Below are 25,166 nucleotides of genomic sequence, written 5' to 3'. Positions count from 1 at the left end.
TCTTAGGGCTTACGTCCCAGCTCTCATTCCTACTAAGAACTAACACTTCAACAATTCTGCCAGTATTTACCAGGCAGTGTACAAAATACTTTGCAAGAGATTTAACGTTCCTTGTCCCTCTACACATGAAGAAACTGTGGCGCAAGCGAGTGGCAGGGAACCAGAACTCTGAGCCCACTGTGCAGCACATGTTCAGGCCTTGGGCAGCTCCTGCATAGTCTTGGGTGTGTTTCTTGGTTGTTGTTGAATGAATGTGCATTTGCAATGGACTTTAAGCCACACTCCTCCCTCCTGCATCTTGTTGGTGGCAATTATAACAACTGAACATACCCAGTAGTGAATCTCCCTCATTAATCATTGTGGGCAGAAGCAAATGACACAGGCCAGAAGCCAATATCCTCTGTTGACTCTCTGCCTAGTAAGTATGGGGCTTGGGAGTGGTTCTAGGGGTCCTCTTCGCTGAGTCCCCACAGGAATATGATAGTGATCAAAAGTGGCAAAGAGAAAAAAGAAATGATTTGATGTGATAGGGCTGACTGTCAGATGACAGTCGTCTGATCCTTCAATGCAGTCCATCCCTGTCAGCAATACTTCTATATCACAAGGAATTGCCAAGGCGTCGATGAATGAAAGGAAAGGTGGGTCTGAGGTGCAAGGTGGTTGGCAAAGCAGAGACTCCCATCTGCAATGCTGGAGGTGGCATGACCATACACTTCATTATCCCAACTGGAACACTACTGAAATCCAGACTGGGAAAACACACGCAAACTGGGACATGTGGTCACCCTAGTCAGGGAAACCTAAATGGGCACTGGGAAACTTTTTACTCTGGGAAATTCTGCTCTACCTTCAGGAGAAAAGCTAATGGCCCTGCCCTTTTCATTCTGGTCCACGATCCCAGCTACAGCACCCCAGAACAGTTATCCTGTGCCATGTGTTCATCTAAACTTAACTGTCCTTAAACTTAACTGGATTCTTCAAGGAAGAATATGCCTGCTTTCTCAGAGTATGTTTTGGTTACTGGTTCTTAGAAGTTCAAGTCCTTAGTCCATAGGTTAAAACTGGCTCCCGCAACTTGACATATTATAGCAAGTTTAATACAGGTGCGATGCTATGATGATAATGTACGTTTCTGGTTGATTTTTGGCTACATGTTCCAAAGAACTGGTAGATTACTTTTGCCTGAACAGGTAGAGTATGCTTGTGGTGCACTGCACAATGCTGAGGGCACCATTCACATCATACTCTGCATGAATGGAGCTCTCTAGATTTGTGCAGTATGCAACCTGAACAATCATACCTAGTAGCCCTGCTGAGGAACTCCAGTCCCCTTCCCCACCAGCCAGAACTGGTGTGCTCTAGCAGCCTAACACACAGCTGGCCACTCATAAAATAGCAAACATCTACCCATGCACATACTCTTTTCCTATGATGAGGTACAGGAAAACTATTTGTCTATATTTCTGTTGCTAAACTTGCCTGGAAACTGCTGGTAGAAGTTCAGAGGACCCATGGCCATCAGCATAACACCAATCCCTTCTTTGCTGACAAAGAACACTAACTACACCTTCCTAGACATAGGAAGAGATAAAAACCATAATTTCCTTTTCTGGCAAGGATTCCTGTTCCATCCTTCCCCACTCACTCTTGGGAGCCAAGGTGGCATTAAATCGTGATGGTGGTTTTCAACTACAGTGTGCAAGTCTGAGTCTCCGGGTGAAGGTCAACTAATTTAGAGAGAAAAGATGCTGCTCCTGAAACATTTCTGGAACTAAAAAGAAAATGAGTCTCTTATCAAATGAATTCAGATTTCAGTCACATGTAAAAACAGCAGGAGAATGGATTCCAGAGGAGGGCTGAAAACAATGGGATGGGTAGGTAAGGGTCCGGCATAAGAAGAAAGGCCCCCCGGACTGATTGGGATAAGACTTCTCCAAAGGCAGGGAGTGCATGCTTTTCTAGGTATGTAGAAAACAGCCTGAGTCAAGGGGAGGGAGGTGGTTGCAGTCAGTGAGGGGCAGGTTTAGGCTCCTTACTTATAAAGGAGAATTTATTTGAGGAACCAGTGAGAACTAAGGTTTGATGGGGAAGGAAGATGGAGAAGGAGGTGTTAAATTTTAGTAGATTTTTTATTTCAGGGAGGAGGTTTTGATTTTGATTCTGGAGGAAAAGAACAAAGCAGCAATTCTCTGCTCTTCCTAAGTAGGGGCATGCCTTGGTGATGAGTCGATGGATACCCGGACACTGGCAATGAAGGATTTCATTATCCAGCCGTAGCTTCAGGAAATGATCTAAAAATTCCCACATTTCATTCCAACATTCAGATGCAAAGACCTGAAACCAAACCATCTTTAGCCAGAGCTCAGTCAACTAACCCCACTCAACTTAGAATTTCCATGACTAGCTTTCTATCCACTGCTCCTAAAACTCTTTCGATTGATATGAATACTTTCATGCCCAGGCAACTGCCCACGGCATACTATGGAGCGTAAAGGCCAAGTGTTTGGCCCAAAGACACAGAACTACTAAGGAGCAGAACTGGTTTATCGATTTCAGATCCGGTTACATTGGACATTCAGCTCTGGGGCAGGGAGAATGAGAGAAGGAACCTACATTTTGGCCAGAGTTACCCATTGTCTGTGGAGAGAAGCACTGTCAGGCTGCTGCTCAAATACTCAAGGTTCCTTTAGAAAAACCTTCTAGAATAGGTGAGCAGTGGTGTGTGTCTGCTGCACTCACCCCCTGGGAGATTCTCAGCTGGCAGGTTTACCGAGTCTCCTAGGAGAGGGCGGGGCAGGAAGAGATGCTGGGCAAAGGTTATTCTGTCTCTCTTTTTAAGAGGAGAATTCAGACTCTTTTTTCCAGCCATGTGTGAAGTATACATTTTGGCCAGGCACGTATTCCCCCCACTGAGTTTCACACACAGGAAAAGGAACACTGGGTTTTGAGACCCTGGAGCAAGGCAGTGGTGGGATTCACCCACGGACTCCACAGGCCAGGCGAGACCAGGCCAGGCCAGCAAATGGCTTTCAAAGGCCAGGGACTCAGCACCTTTTAGGAAAAGCACCCTTTCTCTTAATGTCTTTCTTTTCTCTTTCTTTCTCTCTGATTCTGTCTTTCCTCCATCCCTTTCCTTTCTTTTCTTTTCTTTTTTTCCTAGACAGAGTCTCACTCTGTTTGCCCAGGCTAGAGTGCCCTGGTATCATATCACCAGCCTAGCTCATAGTTACCTCAAACTCTTGGGCTCAAGAGATCCTCCTGCATCCGCCTCCTTAGTAGCTGGGACTATAGGTGCCCACCACCATGCATGCCTAGCTAACTTTTCTACTTTTAGTAGAGATGGAGGGTCTTGCTCTTGCTCAAGCTGGTCTCGAACTCCTGAGCTCAAGGGATCCTCCCACCTTGGTCTCCCAGGGTGCTATGATTGTAGGCGTGAGTCACCACACCTGGATCCTTTCCTTCCCTTTTAAATTAAGCAAAATACTCTTGAGGTTGATGTCTACATAGTGTCTCCCAAAATCACCTTAGTTGTCATCGAGTAAAACTACTCATTTTATAGATGAAAAAGTAAGGGCTAAGAGAGGAAAAATGACTTTCTCTAAAAGTCAGATAACAAATGGCATAATTGGAATAAAGCTCAGGTCATAGGTCCCTTCACACTCAAAATCTCATGTTTCTATAATCTCATATTCTTGTTTTTTTCAAAACAGATCCACGATCTTAGAATTAAGTGGGTTGGTTAAGGTAAGTACATAAATATAAGTAGTGTCATGCCGTACATTTTACAAACTGAATCAAACATTCAGTAATGTGTGCTAGATTGAGTCCTCCAGCTTCCTCTTATTTTTCTATTTTGTTTTCTTTTTGAGCTAGAGTCTCACTTTGTCACCCTGGGTAGACTGCCATGACATCATAGCTCATAGCAACCTCAAACTCTTGGGCTCAAGAGATCCTCCTGCACCAGCCTCCTGAGTAGTTGGGACCACAGGTGCCCACCACCTTGCCCAGCTAACTTTTCTACTTTAGTAGATGGAGTCTCACTCTTGCTCAGGCTGGTCTCTAACTCCTAAGCTCAAGTAATCCACCTGCCTCGGCCTCCCAGAGTGCTAGGATTACAGGCATGAGACACCAAGACAGGACCTTATTTTTCTCTTGATTTGGTTTCTCTGTTTTTGTCTTCTCGTTTTTTTTTTCAATAAACTGCCTCAAATACTTTTGTAATGGAAAAGAAAGGAAAAAGGGGAAACATTCCTAATAGAAGCCTCATTCTACAGAAGAGGCTTGGTGAAGTGAAATTAATTGTCTACGATTACTCAGCTGGCTAATGACAGACTCAGGATTTTACTTCCTTCTTGAACCCAAAGCCTACGTTTTAGTTTGGCTTTCAGAGCTGACACAAGGATTGTGGCCTGGGCCCACAGCCGCCTGCCCCCACCCTCCTGTACTGCTGTTTCCAGCACTTGCTGGTTCTCGTTTAGAAACCCCTGGTGCTGTTTGATAAAAATCCCTGGCCTCACCCATACCAATTAAATCAGGATCCCTGGTGTGGGGCCCTCATAGCATTATTTATATATATCTACACACATATATGTATGTATATTTGAAAACGTCCCAGTTCTAATGTGCAGCAGGCAAGAAATGAGAACCAGATAGTTATGACAAGGTACTTCCTGAAAGAATGAACGGACCTTTAAAAAAGTTCAACCCACCCTACAGGTAGGAATGCATGTCACCTGCAAAACACTGAGGCCCATTCAATAGCAAGAAGAGAAAAGTAAAGAGAGAAAAATGAAACTGAGCTATCCTTGAGGGATTCTTTCTCCACTCACGTCTGCTTATTCTCTAGTGTTGAGCCAGGTTACTGCTTGTGTTGACTGAATCCCTGACTTTTCAAGAGTTAGCCAAGAAGTGCTCCGTGCAGGAGTCAGCTTGGTAGTGCTCAGGAGGCAGAGTGCAGCTACAGGCAAGAGTGTCTCATAGTAGCGCCAGTCCTTGGGCCCATCAATAGCCCTGCCTGCTTGTATATATCACATCATCTTCCTCTTCTATCGGAAAACTCACAGCTGACCACATCACTGTGCTTGAAAAACACAGCAGGAGCCCAATCAGATCTGGCCTCCACGGGCGAAAAACTGTTTATGCCAGAGACAGCTCTTCAGCTGGAACAGATGCTACTTTTGTTTTTTTAAATGATCGGGATCTTACCAGAGAGCTTAAGTTTGCTGCTGATGTCTTTAATTCATTCCTTATAAAAGGACTAGCATGACGAGCACCTAGTGTAACAGAATGGATTTGAAGTCACTCTGACCTAGGCTTGAATCCCAGCTCAGTCTCTGCTCTTCCTGTTGCTTTGAGTAAGTCACTCTGTATTTCCCACCCAAACCTTCTAAATGAGGAATTGGGGTTTTTAAAGGAAATGGCAAGGCAGTGGTTCCCAAATTTTAGCAGTAAGTAGGCATGGTCTTGCATAACACTGACTCACACAGCAAAATGGTTATTATCATTTGATTCTCTTTCATGCCATCTGATTATATTCAAGAGATGGAGATATACATTTTCGGGTTCAAGTTCTCTCACAAAGTTGCATATGCAGTCTATTTTTGACATCTGTCTAACCAGGCTATTACCTCCTCTTAACACGAGAGAGTTGGTCTCTGGTAACTGTATGAATTATCAGCCATCTGTATGCAGCTGGAAATTAATAATGTTGATTTATATTTATTTTGAGTTAATTTTTTGGCATGTGATCCCTATTTATGATAGTGGTATAAAGTTGTCTTTTATGTAAATTAAATCAAAGAAGTAAATCAAAATATTAAATAATGGTACATGGGTGATATACAAGCAGGGCAAAAATAATTAAGGTGATAGCCCAAAGTCTGAAGTTTAGGGAAAAACTGAGTTCAGATATATATCAGCACCTCACACTAAGTCTCGGAGGTATAGTTAGAATTCAAGCAGGGAAAGTAGAAGCAGCTGAACTTATCCTTAAACTTTAGTTTGAAATAAGCTGAAGTTTAAAATAAGAAATGGAATTTGAGTTGGCAGGTTCTGAGGGTATGGACAATTCACATGGATTGCAGAACTCATCCCACTTCCAGGCTGTCTCAGGCTGACCTAAGGACCCTGTCCTGAAAAGAATAGTTCCATGGCTCATGTTTTTAAGACTCAGTGACTTGGAAATTAAAAAAAAAAAAAATTGGCAAGTATGATTATTATCTTTAATTTGATTAGGCTTTAGTTAAAATTAAAACAAACAAATGCCAGATCACATTGGTTTTTGATGACAAGCCCTGGGAGGAAAGATTCTTGTTTTATCAGTCCTTTGAATTGGTGAGCTTCTGTGCTGATTACTATTCTTCATAAGATAAAAACATGAACATTAGAGAAAATTACTATTCGGTGACTACATGACCTCAGGAACATGACAAAAGACAGGATTAGGAGAGGAGGGAAGATTGCACTTTTTTAAAAATTATTTTTTATTAAATCATAACTTTGTACATTGATACATTTATGGGGTTGGAAGATTGCACTTAAATTGAAATATATATTGGCTTTGCCTCTTGTTATTTTTACTAAGAAGGAATACAAAGCCCTCAGAACTATTGACAGCAGATTCAGACTGTTGATTACAAAGTTTTTGTTTATTTTTCCAGGAATAAAATGTCTTACCAAGGAACACATGATACCATAAAGTTCCTTAAAACATTACATTGTTCATTTAACCTCCGGAATAGAGGGAGGAGTAATCTATAGACTATATATTGTTGTAGGAAGTGGATTTTTTTCACTTGAATTGTAAGTGTAGCAGTTTTGGATTAATCTATCATTATATAAATCATATGGGTCCCTCTGTAGCAAAAAGTACCAGATTTTGATATTAAACTAAAAAAGCCTCTAGTAGATTTGAATTCACACACAGTGCAAAGTCTTATTCTTCCGAAGGGACTTCCATCTCCAGTTCTGCTTCTGCCATTTTCTTCCTATTGCACCTCTGACTTATTTGAGCCAGCCACAAATGAGTGGATGATGGTAGATTAAGGGTCACACACTCAAAAGCCAATAGGGGTCAGGCAGGGGACATAAACAAAGGAAGCTGGCCAGGAGTAAGAATAACAGGAAGTAGGGTGGTGATGAACAAGAAAGTATGGCTCCTCTAGGGTTACCAGCTGCCATCAGTGTCATGCAATTGTCAGCTAAGAACGCAGGCCTACTGCTGCCAGAGGGTTTGAATTATCAAGAGAAGCTGGAACTATACTATTAAATAAAAACTCTCTTAATTGATTGTTAGTGGCAAGGAATTCAAAATGATTTTTAAATACTATGCAGGTAAACTAACATACCTGCACACCAGATTCAGCCCTGAATCTGGATAAAACAGTCTGTAACATCTGCCCTAGATAATGATCCCTTAGAGATCCTGTAGCCTTAACTTCCAAATAGAAAAATCTCTGCTTTTCTGCGTTATCGGTAAACTGGAGGATTTGATGCTGTTTGAGAAGAGCGGGGCTTAGGGGCTGCTGGGAAGACAGCGTGGTCTATTAGTGGCTGGCAAAGGGTGATAGAGCTTAGCTCAAAAGGACTTGCACAATGCCCCAAGGCATGCTGCACCTCTTAGCTGTTACAACATGGGCAAAATAATAATACCATCATTGTCAATAACCATCACAAAGCTGCCTTTGCTTATTTGATTGAAATGCCACTCTTGGACTTCACAAATTTGTTCTGAGCAATTTTGTACATCCTTTTTATGAATGGGGAAAGAAAAACTGTGAAACTAAACAACAGGACTCCTGATGAATAGATAACAGAACAAGGTGACTTTGCCCTCTACTTCTCCTTTGGTGAGGAAATGCTGCAGAAACACCTCCCAGCCTCCAGGGGGCAGTGTTATTAGAGCGTGTTTGCTTGAGTAGGTACAGGTGCAAAATAAGAAATGGTGTCATTGTGTCTTTCTTGCATAAATGACTCTGTTATCCAAATCTTTCTGTCTCCTGTCTCAGGGCAGTCCCCTCACTACTTCTATGACCTAGAGTCCTCTGTGTGAGACAAAAGAGAGTTGAACTTGCAACTTGTTCCTCCTCACCCTCGCACCAATTTTTAGCTCTGTTACATTGGGCAAGGTACTTACTGTCTCTGCAATTCAGTTTCCTGATGTATAAGGAAGACTAACAGCAATGTCTACTTCACAGTATTGATGTGGGATTAAAGGAAATCCTACCCTCCCAGGGAAAATGCCTGGGTCTACTTGATAGTACTCAGCTATGTTCCTTCCAAAGGTCTAACTTTCTCATTTAAATTCCTCCAGCTATAGTCAGAGTCCATCTGGTAATCTTTTTCCCTCTGTGATGGGAAATCATCCTGGGAATAGAATCATTAGGTTGAACTATCTGAAACTGTCAATAATCAAGAGAACATTATTGATCTACAAAATGGTAATTTCATATGGTTCAATGCACTGTAAAAGCAGCTCCACCCCTCCAGGAGGGCAAAGCAGATTCCTTTTTTATACCAGTTCTGAAACACACCTCAACAGCTTATACTTTACGTTTGGACAGAGGAACAGAAACTTTCTTGTGACAGGTAAACAAGCATTTGTCATTGACTTCAAGCTTACATAGTGCTTTGCATAAATGTTATTTCCTTCAGCTCCACAACAACATGGGGGATGGATATAAAGACCTAGTTTTTCCTATGCTTCTAGATTTGTCCCTGTTGGTATGCCCTAGAGCTGTGAGATGTGTGATGTGCTGTCATAGTTCTAGCCTGCATGTCTACACACTGAAGAGTATTTCAATGAACAGGGGGAATAACGTAAAGATAGCCCTGCTGCTCACTGTGTAGGATGACTCTGACAAAACACAGCCCCACAAACACTTGGACAAATGCTTAGGGACCTATGGACCAGGTTCTGGTAAACCCAGCACTTTTAACAAGGACAGGATGGTTTTACATTTCCTCCATTTTCTACTGATTAAATTCTTGTCAATTTCAGCCTGTTTGAACAGTCTACAAGGCACCACTCAGGTTTCCATCTTTGAAGTTACTTCTATGCATAAAGACATCAAAAAAATCTACCACAGAATCTAACCAAATGAGAACTCTCCAGCTGATTTGTTTACTCAATACCCTCAAAGAAAATAAGGATTCTGTGACAGTTCTGCAGGTGGTAGGCATCACATCTGTTCTTTGCTCATTCTTTCCTGCCACAACATTTTTACCTTTTCCTTTTTTGAGTACGTGTTAGTTTCCAGGTCCTGTATGAGGCCAAGAGTTGGCAAACTACGAACCCACGGACCAAATCAGACCAACCATTTGTTTTTGTAAATAAAGTGCGTCAGAACATAACCACACTCATTCATTTACATGTTGTGTACGGCTGCGTTTTGGCAGAGGTGAGTAGTGGTGACAGAGATCATTGGGCCTACAGAGCCAAAAATATTTGCTAATTGGCCATTTACAGAAACCCTCTGCTTAAGAAAAGAGCTATGACCAAGAGAAACAATGTCCCTGTGTGTCTTCAGACAGTCCTGTTTAGAAGACTGCATGGACCTTGTCACTTATTATTATCACTTAACCTAAGGGCAGCCCAAGTTTGACCCATGCAATCACAGTCTGGGCTGCTTTTCAGGGTTTGCAAGGAATAAGGAAAAGGATGGCTGTTGTGGAGAGAATGTGCAGAAGGGGGTTAGAGAGAGGAAACAGTGGGACGTTGGATTAGTTAGTGTGGACACCAGCTGGAACCGGCAAGCCATGACGGTTCCCAGCGAGCAGCACCCAAACCCACAGTCTAGGTACCACCTGTATTGGAGTCACCTGGAGAAGTTCTTAAACATTCAGGTTATCAGGCGCCACCCAGGAATCTGACTCTGAGTTCCAGAGGTGTAACTGAGCTTTCACGTTGCTAACCCCTGGGTGATTCTGAAGCACGGTCAAGTGTGAGAGCTACTGGATTAGTGTTCAGTTTTAATGAGCAGTTGAAGGGGGCTCCCAGCACAGTCTGAAGTTCGCTAGTGGCAAGTCAGAAGGGGAAAGAATCAGAGCTCAGACACACAGAGGTAGATGCAGTGAAAAGGCAGTTTATTGTCTATTAATACTGTACAGAGGAACAGAGGGAAGCTACAAGAACAGCGTCAGCTGTCGCTGGCAGTGTCTTTTCTGAAGTCAGTTTTTGTTTTGTTTTTCATTTGGAGGAAACAGAACAGTCAAAGTACACTTCAGGTTACAAAGTACAGCAGCTAGCCCAGCAAGCTAATTCAGAGTAAGCACGACAGGCTCCCACCCCCCACCCCCACCAACCAATCACAAACGGAAGTATTTACAGAGACGTCACTCACCCCGAGTAAGATGCTAAAGCTGAAAAATTCCATCAACAACCTACATTCACTGGAAAGCTGCATCAGACACAACATTTTCTGGAACCCCTGTAGGATTCTGACTCTCCTAAGTCAGGAACTTTTGAGAGGAGGAAAGAATGTTCCAGAACCCTGCGAAGGATAGAACTCTTCCCACCTGCCAGAATAGGATATCACAGAATTGGAGTTGGAGCTACAGACAAAACTGTTCAGATTGGCCATTGCCTGGTGGTCTCTCTGTGTATCAAGACCTGCCATTGTAAAACTCAGCGACCGGCTGTCTCCCTGCCCACCTAATCTCCACATTGAGAGGTTTCCTTAGTAAGAAGAGACTAGAGGGAACTGGTTCTCCCTTAGCATCTTCAGGTGATTGCATAGTTCTTTCATTTTTAGAGTTGTCTACATGACAGCAACGTTCCCAGCTGGACTGGGGTTGGGACTGTTGAAGAGATTCTGGTGACAAAGGAATAAAAGTGAGTGGCATGAGGACCAGAGGAATCATTTTTCTTGAAATAGAGAGAGTGTTTATGACCTTAGATCTTGGTCTGTTAGGGCAGTAAAAAAAGGCCCCACTCTGGGGAAGGACGCTGCTTGAAATAAGTCTCACACCAGTGGTGAGCAGTTGCTGAGACCTGACGACTCTGTCAATCAGACAAAGACACAGGTGTGGGTGAGGATCTTCATGAACACAAGTATAACTGGGATGGGGCCTTGAGAATTTGGCAGAAAACTGGAGGGAAAAATAAGGAACTCTAAAAATTCAGAATCTCCTTTATGGATGGATGAAGACGATCCTTTCCTGTGTCTGTGTCACTCTGAAAATGCAGCTCCCGTGATAGATAGGTGGAGGGCCAATAATACCTGGTAAATTTTATAGTGTTTGTTTATATATTTATGTAGAAACTATAGGTGGTCAGATGCTTCTGACTCACCGTTTCACATATATTCTTCAAATGCACCATAGTTAAGTGGTCCCTTAACCTCAAATGTAGCAATTGCTCTTTAAGCATGTGAAAGATTTGGACTTTGATAGTTGCTGGGCTTGGCTTGCACTTAAAATAGCTATCTCCTTGTAAAAGATCATTATATACTATTCAAGGTGTAGCCCAGAGAGCTATCAAGCCATATGTCACAGTTTCTCTAATGGCAGGTGTAAAAAGCTCAATCTTCTGAGCTTGGTCTATTTGGAAACGTTGGATCCTATGCATCGGCAGTGCAGGGCCAAGTCACGGGCCCTTTGTTCCTGCCCTCAAATGTTGGCCAGGTGCTACAGAATTCACCAGAAAGTTACCTCAATGGAATGGAGAAATAACTCAGTCAATCAAAGATGTTTTCAAACTCAAGCTCCATAATGCATATCGGTTTCATTATAAAAATATCATTCTTTAAAAAAATACATAAATGTAAAATATTCCATTTCTACAGCCACTCCTGTCCCCTCCCATATCGTGCTGCTCATCTGACACTATACAGAGAATAAGCACGCTCCTCAGTCGCGGCTTTGAGTCCATCCCTCACACTTTTTCCAAGCTTTGCCAATTGTGCTTAAAAATATGCTCCCAGACCCAGATGGGGGGTCCTCAAGTTCATTGCTCTCACAGTGGGCAGGGCTGTGAGAAAATGAACGCAGGAGTTCATGTGCCCCACGTGGGCCCCTCCCCCGTGACGGAAAATCAGAGTATGATTCTGTGGGCTCAGATGGGACCAGAGAATCATGTGCGGTTGACAGAAAGGCAGAGGGAAGGCCCATGCTATGCCCGCCTTAGCCCCTCTACAGCCACACCTGCAAGGTTCTGCCTCAAGCCTCCCGTGATGGAATTCACAGCTCTGAAGAAGGCTGGGTAGGAGTGGGGAAGAGAATGTTGTGTTAATACAGCTTTGGAATACAACCTTGATTTTTAAAAGGACAGAAAGGAAGAACATAAACAGCGATGCTAAGGCAAACTGTCAATGGCACATCAGAACTTGTTTTTTGTCATTCATTTTGTGAACATGACAAGGCAGATACATTCTGTAAACAGATAGACCATACAGTACATTAACCATAGGAGAATAAAAAGGAAGCCACCCTGTAATTCTTTTCTTTCTGTATTTCTCTTCTTTCACTCCAGAAGGAGAATTTTATGGTGTGTGAAATATGATTTTCTTTTAACAAAAATGCAGTGACTCGCAAAAAAATAGGCCCAGGTGACTACTACGAGGCAATATGGGCACCAGAGGGCCATTGACACCTCAACCTGTAGAAACTTAGAAAATAGTCATGAAATATAAAAAAGCCATTAATTTCAGGAAACGTTTCGTTAAAAGAGAACGCTGAAAAATTATTATTTTTTTTTTTTACAAAAGTTAAGGCTGTCTAGATCTTTGATGCAGAAAGTCTTCAGTCCCCGAAATTACATATTCTATTTTCACATTGAAAGCAAGGTTTTTTATGTGGCAGTTCTGACCTGTTTTATGTTAGCCCGGAGGGGAGGAGGGAGCACAGGCCTCAGTCACATAAAAATTACATCAGGGGAGCGGGTCTAAGGATCCCAGTGAAGTTTCCCTTTGCAATTTTCAGGATGCAGTCTTTATTTTACATTCAAGCAATGAGCATGTGGGAGTTTGTGGAAACGGGTATTTTATTAAGAAGTTTGCTACAGCTATGAAAATACAGACACAAACTGCATTGTGCTCCTACAAAGAGTTTTTCCTTTTTCTCTAGAAAATGCAGGAAAGGTTTTCCGATAAGACCAGACGAAGGCCTTGGTGAAGGTAAACTGGTCATGGGGGAATCAAAAACCCCTTCTTCCTCATGATGTCGCCTGTTTTATGATACGTACCAGTAACTCTGTTCTCCTACTGTGTTGTCCTATTCAGTGGGACAAAGGATACGTTTGGGGTTCCATCCTAATCAAAGGAATTTAATCATACACATATGTATGCTTTGATTCAGAAACTGGGGAGCATCCAAAAGAATGCCAATTTAGGAAGTTTCTGAAACCTGTGTCTTAAACACACTGAGAAGTTGTGGTTTCCATGACAAAGGTGCACGTTGCAAAACATACAACGTGAAACTGCTCATCTTAGAGTGGACTTTGCAGGAACCTCACGTTGCGAGAGGTGAGAATAGCTCTACAAGGGAAGGCCTGTCAGGGAGTTAAACTCTCCAGTGGGTCCAGGGAAGCACAGAGAGCTTCCAGACAAACAAAAAAAGTTCTCAGTGCATATTCGATGCTCATCTGTGCTTCAAATTGACAGGTTGATACTTCTTTAAAAGGAAGACCTGGTGTAACAGTTAGATGTTGCCTTTATCACCATATTCCCTCCCTCCTTTTTTGCTACCCGTTGGTTCACTGGCATTTAGTAAATGGACATTTTTAAGGGCATCCTGTGAAATTCAGAGGAATAAACTATTTTCACATGTGGCCTTGATGTTTTGCTCCAGAGATAATATTCTATGTCTAGGGAACTATATCTATGTTATATATACATATCGTTTATATCTATATATAACATTTCTTCCTTTTTACAAAAGTTTGACCCTACCCAAAATAAAATATTCAACTTGTATATGCAGAAAAAAAAAAACACATTTATCACCAAGGAGTAAAATGGAATAGGTAAAAATTTAAAGCAAATACATGGCTATTAACATTTCAGAAAGGAATCATAAATTAATAGAATTAAAGTTCCCTAAAAGCGTTTTAGTAATTTTCAGATTATGCAGAAGCTTTAAGGAAACCATGTTCTGGGTTTGGCCAGAAGGGAATTCCTTCGTACCTCTTGTTCAATATTAAGTGACATCACTGCATATTGTCAAATCACTTTTTGAGGCAGTTATTTTTTGCTTACATACGGGAAATAATACAAATAATCAATATAATTAAAGAGCTACATGGTGAAAAATTGTAAAAAGAAAGAAAAAAGACTCAAAGATACACAAGTCATCAAGATTTTTCAGGATATGTAGGGTTAAACTTTGCATTTTAGCCATGAAAGAATCTTCAACTCAAGGCCATTGAAAGTAAAATATCCCTCCTTTCCCTTTTTTCCTCCTCTTTCTATTTAAAAGGGAACTGAAGAAATGATTTTAAAGGAAAATCTAATCATTAGCTCAAAGAAGATCATGGTTTTGCAGCTTCATTATTGATTCTTTAGTCTGGTTATGTAACCAAATACCCTGCATCTTGGAAAGGTGTGAGACCACACATAATAAAGGTTTTACAGAGAGAAGCCTACAGCAGCAGGGAAGGCAGACTGTTCACAATCACAACTCAGTTCACATTTTCATCATATGGGGGAGTTACATGCTACTGTAGGTGGGATTACAGGTCTCATCCCGTAAAAGCACTGGCTGAGCCTGAATCCCACATCATGAAAGGAAAATGAGGGGAGCTATGCAAATAGATATGCCATATCCAAACAAGCCTTCATTCACTGTGCCACACAACCTTAATAAAGGCAACACATCTTACTTTAGAGACTATTAAGTGATAATCTGTAATAATAAACGTATATATAGTGATAATCCTAATCCATATCGTTTGCTAATCACTATTCCCTAGAATAATAATAATGGGTGAATGAGAGTGTGGAATATCATCAATCCTTTAGCTCTTATGTGTAGTGTTGTGGTGAGAGGTGCAGATCATTTTCTCCACGAGTAAATAGTTCACTGATGGAAGGGTAGGTCATTTCAGGGAATCATCCATCCTGGGAAGACTGATTCTGTTTACCAAATAACAAACTCCAGGGCTCTATCATCTACCATTTCACTCCTTGACCATGCTTTTAAAAACTCAAGATTGAACAGTTTTAATCGCCAAGTGAGTAAAAAAGATAAGCTATGGTAAACTTTTAGATTGTTTCTCTCCTAAATAAATCATTAACATAACAGATTGTCCAACACATCAAAACTATTTTCTCCTTCTAGGTAAGTAGGTTTATCTGCATGTCATTTTATAGGATGTTTAAATGATGCTTATGTGACCATGTACTAAAGAAAATGGAGCTGAAAGTAGTGAGATTTTTAGACTTCAAAACCAGATACTTAGACAATAGATTAGTTTTATTCATTGGCAGCTGGTTTGGTAAACCTGAGATTTAGAGATAATTCCATTCAAAAACCAAGCCATGGATGGAATCATCTTAAATAGTAGAACTTAGTTACTTAATTTTTCCCCTCTTTAACTTTTTTTGTTTACAGATTGGCAATAAAACAACTCACTTTTCCCCCATTACAATGTACTTCTTTAAGAAAAAATAACTTTAAAAAGTAAAAAATGGTGTTTTTTCTTTCCAATTAGGATAAACACAACTTCAAAAAATTAAAAAATAATAATAGATATAGCACTGAGTTAGCTAAATAGGTCAAATTTAATAGGTTCCATAATAAAATTCTCTCAAGACTACCTTATTATTTTTCTCATCTACTTTCCACAGGAGTTAGACTTGCAGTAACATTTTATCATATTTTATGTTTTCCTCGAAAATAGATTCTACAGGAACATAGACAATTTTGTGAATGATTTGCAAAAATGCTATGAACATTTGGGCAAAGAACTTAAAGTTAAGATATCTCTTATTAAAATCAGTTAACGTGTTACATCTTTATGTCATTACTATATTATTCTTCTTTTATTAGATTACTTCCCTTTGGTCTTACTATATATGTAGTTGTTTGCTTTCCAGGGGAGGGCCAAGAATTTATTTCAAGAACTGTTCATTGTGTTCTAGATAAAACATATTCTTCGGCGTTCTGGAGTTTCCAGAAGCTTCAAAACAATGCTTTGAAAAGCGTAGCTACATGCCACTCAATGCGTATGTTGAGATGACAGGTCTTTCTTAATCTTTTAAACATTTTTTTACATTTGAAAGTTTTTCTCTGAAGAGTGAGTGGGTAAACCCCCATGTTGAAGTTACCCGAAACATTCTCTTTCTCAGGGGGACAGAAAGAAAAGAGTGCAGATGCATGGCTCTGTAATCAACCAGACACGTGAGATGAACAGTGAATGCATTACAGCACCATCTGGGATGAAGTGGGAGCATCGGAGCAACCACTGTAGGTCAGAAAGACTACTTTAAAAATAGTGTCACTGCAGAGAGACTTCTCAAAAATCATCCCCTCATTGGAAACAGATTAACATGATCAGGAAAATATCCATGAAAAAAGAAACAATATAAAATTTTACATTTTGGGAAAGAATAGAAACAAGGCTCATGGATTCGCCTAAGTTTTGGAGATCAATCACTACGGATGCTTAAACAATGTTTCGTGTCCTTAGACATTTCAAAATGGTGCTTCTTATATAAAGGGTTCATTGCATTGGGTAAGCCAGAGAAAGAGAGACAGGCTGATGAGCAGGTTATGGAATCAGTCCCTACATTTCAGCTGTGACAAGCTCTGGGTTCTTTCCCATCAGCTTCATTTCAGTTTTAACAGAAGGAAAGCCACAAATTGCACAATACTGTAATCTGGAAGCGTTATGTAAGGCAGCAAAAAGCATCACCCTAGATCGGACAGACTAAGTAAGGTCCACTTTTGGCTACACTAGCAACTGGCTAGAGCCAACAGCATTTTGCCACACAAGATATAAAAACAAAAATCCACAGCAAGGGAGGCAAGTGAGAAATCAGGGACGTGGTGGTGGTGTGCGACTACATTACAGGAACACGTTACAGAATGAAACCCCCGGTGCCAACAGGTTCCATGGCAGTCAAGTGAATTAAGGCTACTATATCACTGGCGGATATAAAGAGTCCATTCCAATCGAGCAGTAAGGAATCGATTCACTCTTGAAGACACAAGGAAAGGTTTAGAGGAAAAGCAAGTTCTTGGAAAGAATGAAGCACACACATGCACGTTGTCTCTCAGGTGAAGAAAAGGAAAAAAAAAATGAGAGAGCTCAAAGCAATCCAACTGCAAGGCGAGGCAGGTGTTTGCTTCCAGGTCACAGTATTGCAGTTAGTGGTACAGTGAGGTCTACGTAAGTGGTGGAGAGTGCAGAGGCTGCCCAGGAGGAAAGGGAAGAAGGAAGTGGTCACATGACAACACAGCACTGACAGCGCTTTTTCTTTTGGGTACCTGGGGCTGGCTCTGTGGCCAGGCTCTCTTCCTTCCCTTCTGGGGATGAGGGCTCTGTGGTGTCTGAGATCGGCCTCCCGGACACAAGCTCAGCCGCGTTCCCGTCAATCGTGGACACGTCCGTCACTGTCTTCTCCCTCAAGGACTTCTCATCATCTTCATCAATGAGGACCAATTCTGCCTTGATGGTTTCATCATAGCCTAGCACCTTTTTAGTCTCCTCTTCATCCTCGATATTTTGGTAGCCCATAAAGATCATGGTGACTGGCTGGTCCAAGTTTGCCTCTGGCCCTTCAGTGCTGGGGGCTTGGGCCTGCTGCCCCGGGTTCCCAGGAGAGTGATCCTTCCTAGACTTATGGACCATTTCTAACTTGGCTTCTTTGCAGAGCATGTGTTCTTTAGGATGACTGAAGCTCCCGTCTGCGGTCACAGTCCTTTCTGACACGTGCCCTCCTCCTAAACATGATTGTCCAGCCTTCTGAATAAGCTCTTCTACCTCCTTTGCGCTTAATTTGTGCACTCCGTTCTCTACTATGGTGCCTCCCGAGTGCACCTCATACACTACTTTGGTACCATCATCATAGACTTTGACTCCTTTCTGACGGATCCCCTCTGGGCCAATGGGAGACGCAGAGAGAATCTTGGTCTCTCCTGTTTGTTTGTCTTTCTCCACATTAATTTCCATGGCGTACACAGCTTGAATGAAAACAAGAGAAAGGAAGTGCATGTTACAACAAAAAAAGCCAGTGAATGGTTAATTGCCAAACAGACAAAAAAAAGGTTCTGTGCCCTGTCTATTCTAACCGCCAAGCATCTTGAGTGTTAGAGTGAGGTGCACACCGTGGACAGAGGTGGTTACGTTCGTATTTCAACACAGCAGCTTAAGGCACCGGGGTGGCAGATGCCCAGAGTCACTATATCTCAATGGCACTCAGACTTTTAAGGAAAATTGGCTAAAATAAGGCCACAAGAGACTTTCAATCTCGGTGTAAAGAATTTCAGGGAGGTCGGCAACATGCAAATTTACCTTGATTGATGGCTTCCTAAACTAAGAGACAATTTTGAAGCCCTTGGTTGAAATGTGTACCAATTTGGAAATCTTGCATTTTTTTTTTAACTCTTTCATCAGTGCTCTTTTTTTTTCTACATTTCCTTTTACTGTTAATGGAGAATATGCAAAGGTTTTTTTGTTGGTGGGACATGGCTACCCTTCATTGTGCAATAAAACAGGATATTTGCAAAACTTGAAAAGGTATGAGAGCATTCCTATCATCCTATTGTGTGCTCTGTGAGGACTTCCGTCACTGAACTAGGTTTCTAGAACAAGAACCAGGAAAAGAACAAGACAGAAGTAGCATCATCTGAGGACCCCAGGATTCGAGGCTGGTGACCACAGAAGGCCTCTTTCTTCTTCCATGCACGCTGTGCCACATCCTTGGCATTCTGCCCCATCATAGCTTTCCCACCTGCCAACTTACTTATTTCACTGCCAGTACTCAACATGAGACACTCACTTCCTCTTCCCTAGATTGTTGGACGAGCTTCCTACACCTGGTCTTCCTGCCCCAGTCCCATCTCTTCTAATTCATCCCAAATCCTGCTGCCAGTCTGGTATCCCTAAGGACCAGCTCTTTCCTGGCCTATAGACTCCTGTGACACTTTATACTTTCAAATCTGTCCCTTACAGACTCCTGTGAGGCACACATTCTGGATAGGAACAAGCTATACACCAGGCCCAGAAAGCTGAGGGCTCCACGTACCTGGATGATCCACAAATGCATCAATCTCAGCAATTTCCAGACTGACTCCGTCTTCTCTCAAAACTCTTCTTCTTAAGCTTGGTCTTAAATAACAGCATCATCACCTGCTCTCTCAAACCAGAAGCCTCAGAATCACACCTGGTTTGTCCTTTTCTTCCTAATTTCTCACAGTCAGACCATCACTGAGAGTGATTCACTCTACTTCAGATACACCCCACCCATTTCACCTCCACCTCTATCATCCAGGCCCTCTTCTTCTCTCTGCATGAAAGCCTTCCTTCCAAGTTTTCCTGACACCCCTCTTTCCTCACTCTAGTCCACAGGCCTGTACATGGTGGCCCGAGGACCAAAGGCAGCCTGCCACCTGTTCCTGTGTGACCCTGGCCAGACTGTGCTCACTCACAGACCTCACTCATAGACCTTCTGTTGGTTCTTTGCACCTATACAGGATAAATCCCAAACTCCCTAGCTTGGCATATAAACCCTTCAGAACTTGTCACAACTTTCCTTTCTAACTTTGTCTCGTGGCCTCTCTTGTTCTCCATGCACTGAGGTCATAACAAACATCTCACTATTCCAAGGACACTCAACTTCCTCCCATGACTCCTCTCCTTTTGTCCAGACGCCTTTCGTCCCTTCCGCACTGGAAGACTCCTAGAGACCTAGAGCACATGTCTGCTTATCATTGCCTTGAGTCTCTAACTCTTCCTGAATAAATACAAGTCCCCTCACCTGTGTTAAGATGATCCAAACTGCCTTGGCAATCATCATTCTATTGCTCCTTTTCCCTTTAGCACAACCAGATGTAGCAATATCCTAGACTTCAATATTTCCCACCTTTGTTAAATTCCCTTCCTCTGAAATGTCCTTCTTTTGAGTTTCTACATATCCAAATACGACTCATTCATCAATGTCAAGGTCAACTGCCCCTTCATCCATAAGCTTTCTTTGATCCTCCCATCTCCAAGTCTCTTCTTATAATTCTCTAAACACTTTTCCTAAATGTTTCTGAAGCCCCTTAACTATTTCTACTCAGTGGTAGAATTCTTGGTAGAGATGTTTTATCAGCTTCATAGATTTTCAGGCTCCTTGCTGGCTAGCTTCTTGGCCAACATCTATCTATGACTCCCCCTCCCTGCCAGCACCTACCTTAGAGCCTTTTGCCTATTAGGTACCCATGGAAATATCTGTGAAACAAATGCTGATAATGAAGAGTCTGATTTGGCTGTCTTAATCTAGTCACAAATAATTTGCAGAATATGACACCAGTGAAAAAGTACACATAGTAATTAAAGTTTGACCTGGTTTGAACAAACAGCAATGATAGTGTTCCATCTGCTTCTGTATTCAGATACAAACTGTTCATGGATAACACTTAACTAAAAAGACCATGAAGAAAAATCCCATGTTTGATTTTCATCACATTCATTTTGAAAGTTTCACTTGTTCGGTATACAGATCTTGAGTTTCCTCAAATTACACAATGGAGGCCAACTAATATTTGTCAGAGAGATACAGGGGATCGTACATAATAACTGTGATAGCAAAACGAATATTTATCTCAATTATTTCTGATTTCCCACAAAGAGTGCCATCGGAGAAACAGAATAGGCATTGAAAGTTTTGCACGGATTCCAAAAGACTGTTCTTGAAATATTACACTTATATTACAAAGCACAGTTTTGGGTTTAACTATTGTATCCTGTCCCTCTTAACACATATTTAAAAATAAGGAAAGTAATAATTGATTGTCAGTTTGTAGGCACAATATCTAACTATCCCTCAAATATCCTTGAAATAAGTGAACAAGATGATACGTTGACCTGGAATCAATACAGAGTGGAAAATGAAATATATCTATTTTTATATCCACAGGTGATAAAATTATGAACATGGGAATGTTCAGAGGCATCCCTCTGCCTCTTCCCACCAACAAGAATGCCGTCACTGTTGGTTCGGTTTTCCCTTCTCCATGATCTGAACCCCAGCCTTATTTGTCTTGGCCTGTTCTAGAATAAAGATCAAACAGAAAGGAGGGATGATGATAAGTCCTTTGCTAGAAAAGTTAAGTAGATCCACATAAGAAAGAGATGAGAAAGCAGGAGTTTAGCTGGAGAGTAAACACCATGACACGTGGCCAGAGGGGGAGCATCTCCTGGTGGTAAATGCTGCTTCGGAGAGTGGAACATGCAGATGAGAGAAAAGGGAGAGTGAGAAACCCTGAGCGGAGTGATTTAGGTCCCTTTTAATATCCTTCAGGGGAGATAAGCAAAGAACAGAATATCTTTCTCATGGTGTTCGGTCTGTGACTTTAAATGTGACAGCTCTGAGAATGACCACATGTGACATGGTTCCATTAGGGTTACATACTGATATTTACATTTACATGTCGTATACACTATTCCTTCAATATTTCTAGAATATGAACACAGAACATTTTAAGCACTTTTAACACATGTTTATAATAAAATAAACTTACATATGTTATGCCATAAAATGTAACATTTATTTGTATTTTTTTTTTTTTTTTCAGATAAAACATAAGGCTTCAAAGGAACCACATGTTTCTGGTAGGTTCTTTGTTTTGTTTTGTTTTGTTTTCTGAGACAGACTCTCACTCTATTGTCCAGGCTAGAGTGCTGTGGTGTCAGGCTAGCTCACAGCAACCTCAAACTCCTGAGCTCAAGTGATCCTCTGCCATCAGCCTCTGGAGTAACTGGGACTACAGGTGCCTGCCACGACACCTGGCTAAGTTTTCTACTTTGAGTAGAGATGGGGTCTTATTTTGCTCAGGCTGGTCTCAGACTCCTGAGCTCAAGGGATCCTCCCACCTTGGCCTCCCAGAGTGCTAGGATTACAGGTGTGAGCCGCTGCACCCGGCCTCTGGCAGGTCCCTTAAGGGTATGATCCCACATTCCTTTCTGCATTCACCCTCTAGTAAGTCACACGTAGGTGAGCACTGTGAGGACTCTGGTTTAACCTAAAGGCAATCTGTAGTCTTCATTGTGACACATATGAGAATGTTATTTGGGCATCTGGAAAACCATGCACCAAGCATACCTTAATGTGTTCTTCACCAGTAATTTCCAAGAACTACTTTGCTTCATTTCTCAGCCTATAATATTCCAAGCTGTGAACTAGGGTGGATATGAGCCAATGGGGAAATGAGATTTACAGTTTCAATTCAACATTATTTTTTAATACATACCATTTAAAAAACTCCTCTGCTGTCCACTGCTCCCAGCAGTTCCGAGTAAGGCCTCTCACTCCTCTCATGCCCTCATCTCTAACCACAGACACTATCCTCTAGTTTACCCTGCCTTCCCCCCAGCTTCCCACACCAGAGGTTCACTGCTGTGTGTATAGTGATGAGGTCAGCAGGGCTTGGTGCCTTTGCTCACCTTATGAAAAAAATATAATGAAAAGGGAGTGCTGTTGAGGGGAGGGGGCTTTGTGAGAAGCCCCTGAAAGAGATCTTAAGAGACCCCTGTGGGCCTAAGGAACACAAGAAAAGCTCTCTGAAATTTCCTGGAGGAAGGCTCTCGATGAGGAAGGCAGAGACAGAAGACAGTTCAATGGAAGTTTCACTGATAGGCTGGCTGAAATCTGAAAGCAGTTTCTGTTGAATGACATCTTTAATTATTGATTTCCAAACATCATAGAGTGATGGCAATAAGATTAGATTATAGAAAGCATTTTTGCTCTTCTGAATAATATGCACATTTTATTACTAAGGAACCAACATGGCTAGTTTCTTCAAAAGGATACAGATGAATGACCGCAGGGGTGCTGGGATCTGGGGTCTTTGTGTTTGGTTTCCTTGTTTATTCCCCCTACCCCAACTTCCACAGTTCTTTCATCAGTTGGAAAACTCCTCCAAGGAGCAGAGACACTTCAGTGGGGACAGATAATTCTGGTCTCTATGTCCGATGACACCCAAGTGCAGAGGGGAGTGTGATGCCTCTGGGGAAGAAGCCTACGTGAAAGCCAAGGTGAAGTTCAGGGAGAGGAGATGCTACGGCCTGGGGCTCCGCAGGGCCCAGAGAGACGGGTCTGGGCGGCAGAGAAGGTGTGAGCCCAGTCCAAACTCTCTCCCCTGGCCTCAACACTCTTCTGCTGCCTTCCCCTTTGGCAGAGAGAAACCGACTGTAAGCACTGTCAGGAGCCAAGAAAAGAGGGGAACACGGGTGCCTGATACAGTAAGGGGGCAGGCAATGGATACCATTCCATTTTAGAATCAGTCCAAGAACCTACAAAATAAGACTATATTCCGGGAGAAGGGAAAGTTCAATAATAGTTAAGTCCTGTGACTCAGGCTTTGCCTGGCTCCCTTCCTTTGAGTCATTGTGATCACAGCAGGAGGGACTAGGCTGAGGGACCACATGTCAAGTGTAAAGACCACATGCACACCCACCTGTCATTAGTGGGTATGATGGGAGGCATCAGGGGAGGGAGAAAGACAGGGGATTCGAATGCCTGTCCAAAGCACACCCTGTCTTTGGGCCTCATTTTTCTCATTTGTACAGTGAAAAATGTCTGGCTTTGGTATTGTCTGGTGTTGTGAACAGCCTGTGTGGGTCCTGAGTCACCGATGTGTGAGGTACAGTAGGAGGGCAGTGGACAGCCAGATTATGACTGTCACCCATCGGGGGGAGGTTTAGAAGGGTCACTTCAGCATAATGACCACTCAGTAGGTGACACTGCACCTGGCATGTGACAGACAAGCAGTGCCCATGCTTCACTGGTGGAGTGAACATATGAGTACAGATGTGTAGTTTCATCCCTTCAAGCAAATGATTACACAGAAATGTTGCCAGCCAGGGGCAGTGGCTCATGCCTGCTGTGATCCTAGCACATGGGAGGCCCAGGTGGGTGGATTGCCTGACTTCACGAGTTTGAGACCAGCCTGAGCAAGAACAAGAGCAAGACCCCGTCTCTAAAAAACAGCCAGGCATTGTGGCAGGGGCATGCAGTCCCAGCAAGTCAGGAGGCTGAGGCAAGAGAATTGCACCTGAGCCCAAGAGTTTGAGGTTGTTGTGAGCTGTGACATCATGGCTCTCTACCAAGGGTGACAAAGTGTGACTCTCTCTCAAAACAAAACCAACCAACAAACAAAGGAAATGTTCACACCTTCTCTTGATTGATTATTGTGAAGTCAACAACAAGAAAAATGAGGAAATAATTCAGAGTTGATTCTCCCTCTCATTCCAGAAAGCTAACTTCAGAAGTATAGCTAAATAGGTTCAGTGCCTAAAGCTCAGCAGCTAGGGCGCCAGCCACATACACCAGGGCTGGTGGGTTCAAATCCAGCCCAGGCCTGCCAAACAACAATGGCAACTACAACAAAAAAACAGCCAGGCATTGTGGTGGGTGCCTGTAGTCCCAGCCACTTGGGAGGCTGAGACAAGAGAATCGCTTAAGCCTAAGAGTTTGAGGTTGCTGTGAGCTGTGATGCTACTGCACTCTACCAAGGGTGACATAGTGAGTCTGTCTCAAAAAAAAAAAAAAAAAAGGACAGTTAAATAGAAGAAATAATTTTTAGTGTTCAACAGCACAAGAAGATAATACAGTTAACAATTCATCATATATTTCAAAAAGGTTAGAAGATGTGGAATATTCTCAGCCTAAAGAAATGATGAAAGTTTGAGGTAACAGAGATCTTAATTACTCTGTTTTGATCATTACCCATTGTAGTCATGTGTTAAAATATCATATGTACCCCACAAATATGTACAATTATGCATTGATGAAATTACTTAAATCACGGTTATTAATAATTATTAATTTAAAAATTATTCGAAAATTTGAAATTTGAAAATTATTCAAGAATTTCTATTCCTAAGACACCTTAGTATTCATAAAAATAAGACAGCAAGGACGTGATGTTGATGAATAACAGAGGCAAAAGCCTATTTCTTTCTTTCTTTTTTTTTTTGAGACAGAGCCTCAAGCTGCCGCCCTGGGTAGAGTGCTGTGGCATCA

At 42.0% G+C, this 25,166-nt stretch overlaps 1 protein-coding gene across 3 annotated transcripts in view; it reads right to left on the bottom strand.

Annotated features, from left to right (window-relative positions):
- AKAP2 (A-kinase anchoring protein 2) overlaps positions 1 to 25,166 on the bottom strand; it is a 478,916-nt gene that overhangs the window by 179,528 nt on the left and 274,222 nt on the right. For 2 of the 3 annotated variants that reach the window (XM_023510474.1, XM_023510475.1), the window contains exon 7: positions 17,425 to 18,120. The exons of the other annotated variant lie outside the window; for it this stretch is intronic. In XM_023510474.1, coding sequence (XP_023366242.1) covers positions 17,425 to 18,120 — 696 coding nt within the window. The remainder of the gene's footprint in view (positions 1 to 17,424; positions 18,121 to 25,166) is intronic. 3 annotated transcript variants of the gene reach the window in all.

Source organism: Otolemur garnettii, unplaced genomic scaffold (assembly GCF_000181295.1).
Source record: "Otolemur garnettii isolate 467f Iridium unplaced genomic scaffold, OtoGar3 scaffold00014, whole genome shotgun sequence".
Classification (NCBI taxonomy): Eukaryota; Metazoa; Chordata; class Mammalia; order Primates; family Galagidae; genus Otolemur; species Otolemur garnettii.
This window is presented reverse-complemented; position numbering and strand designations above follow the sequence as displayed.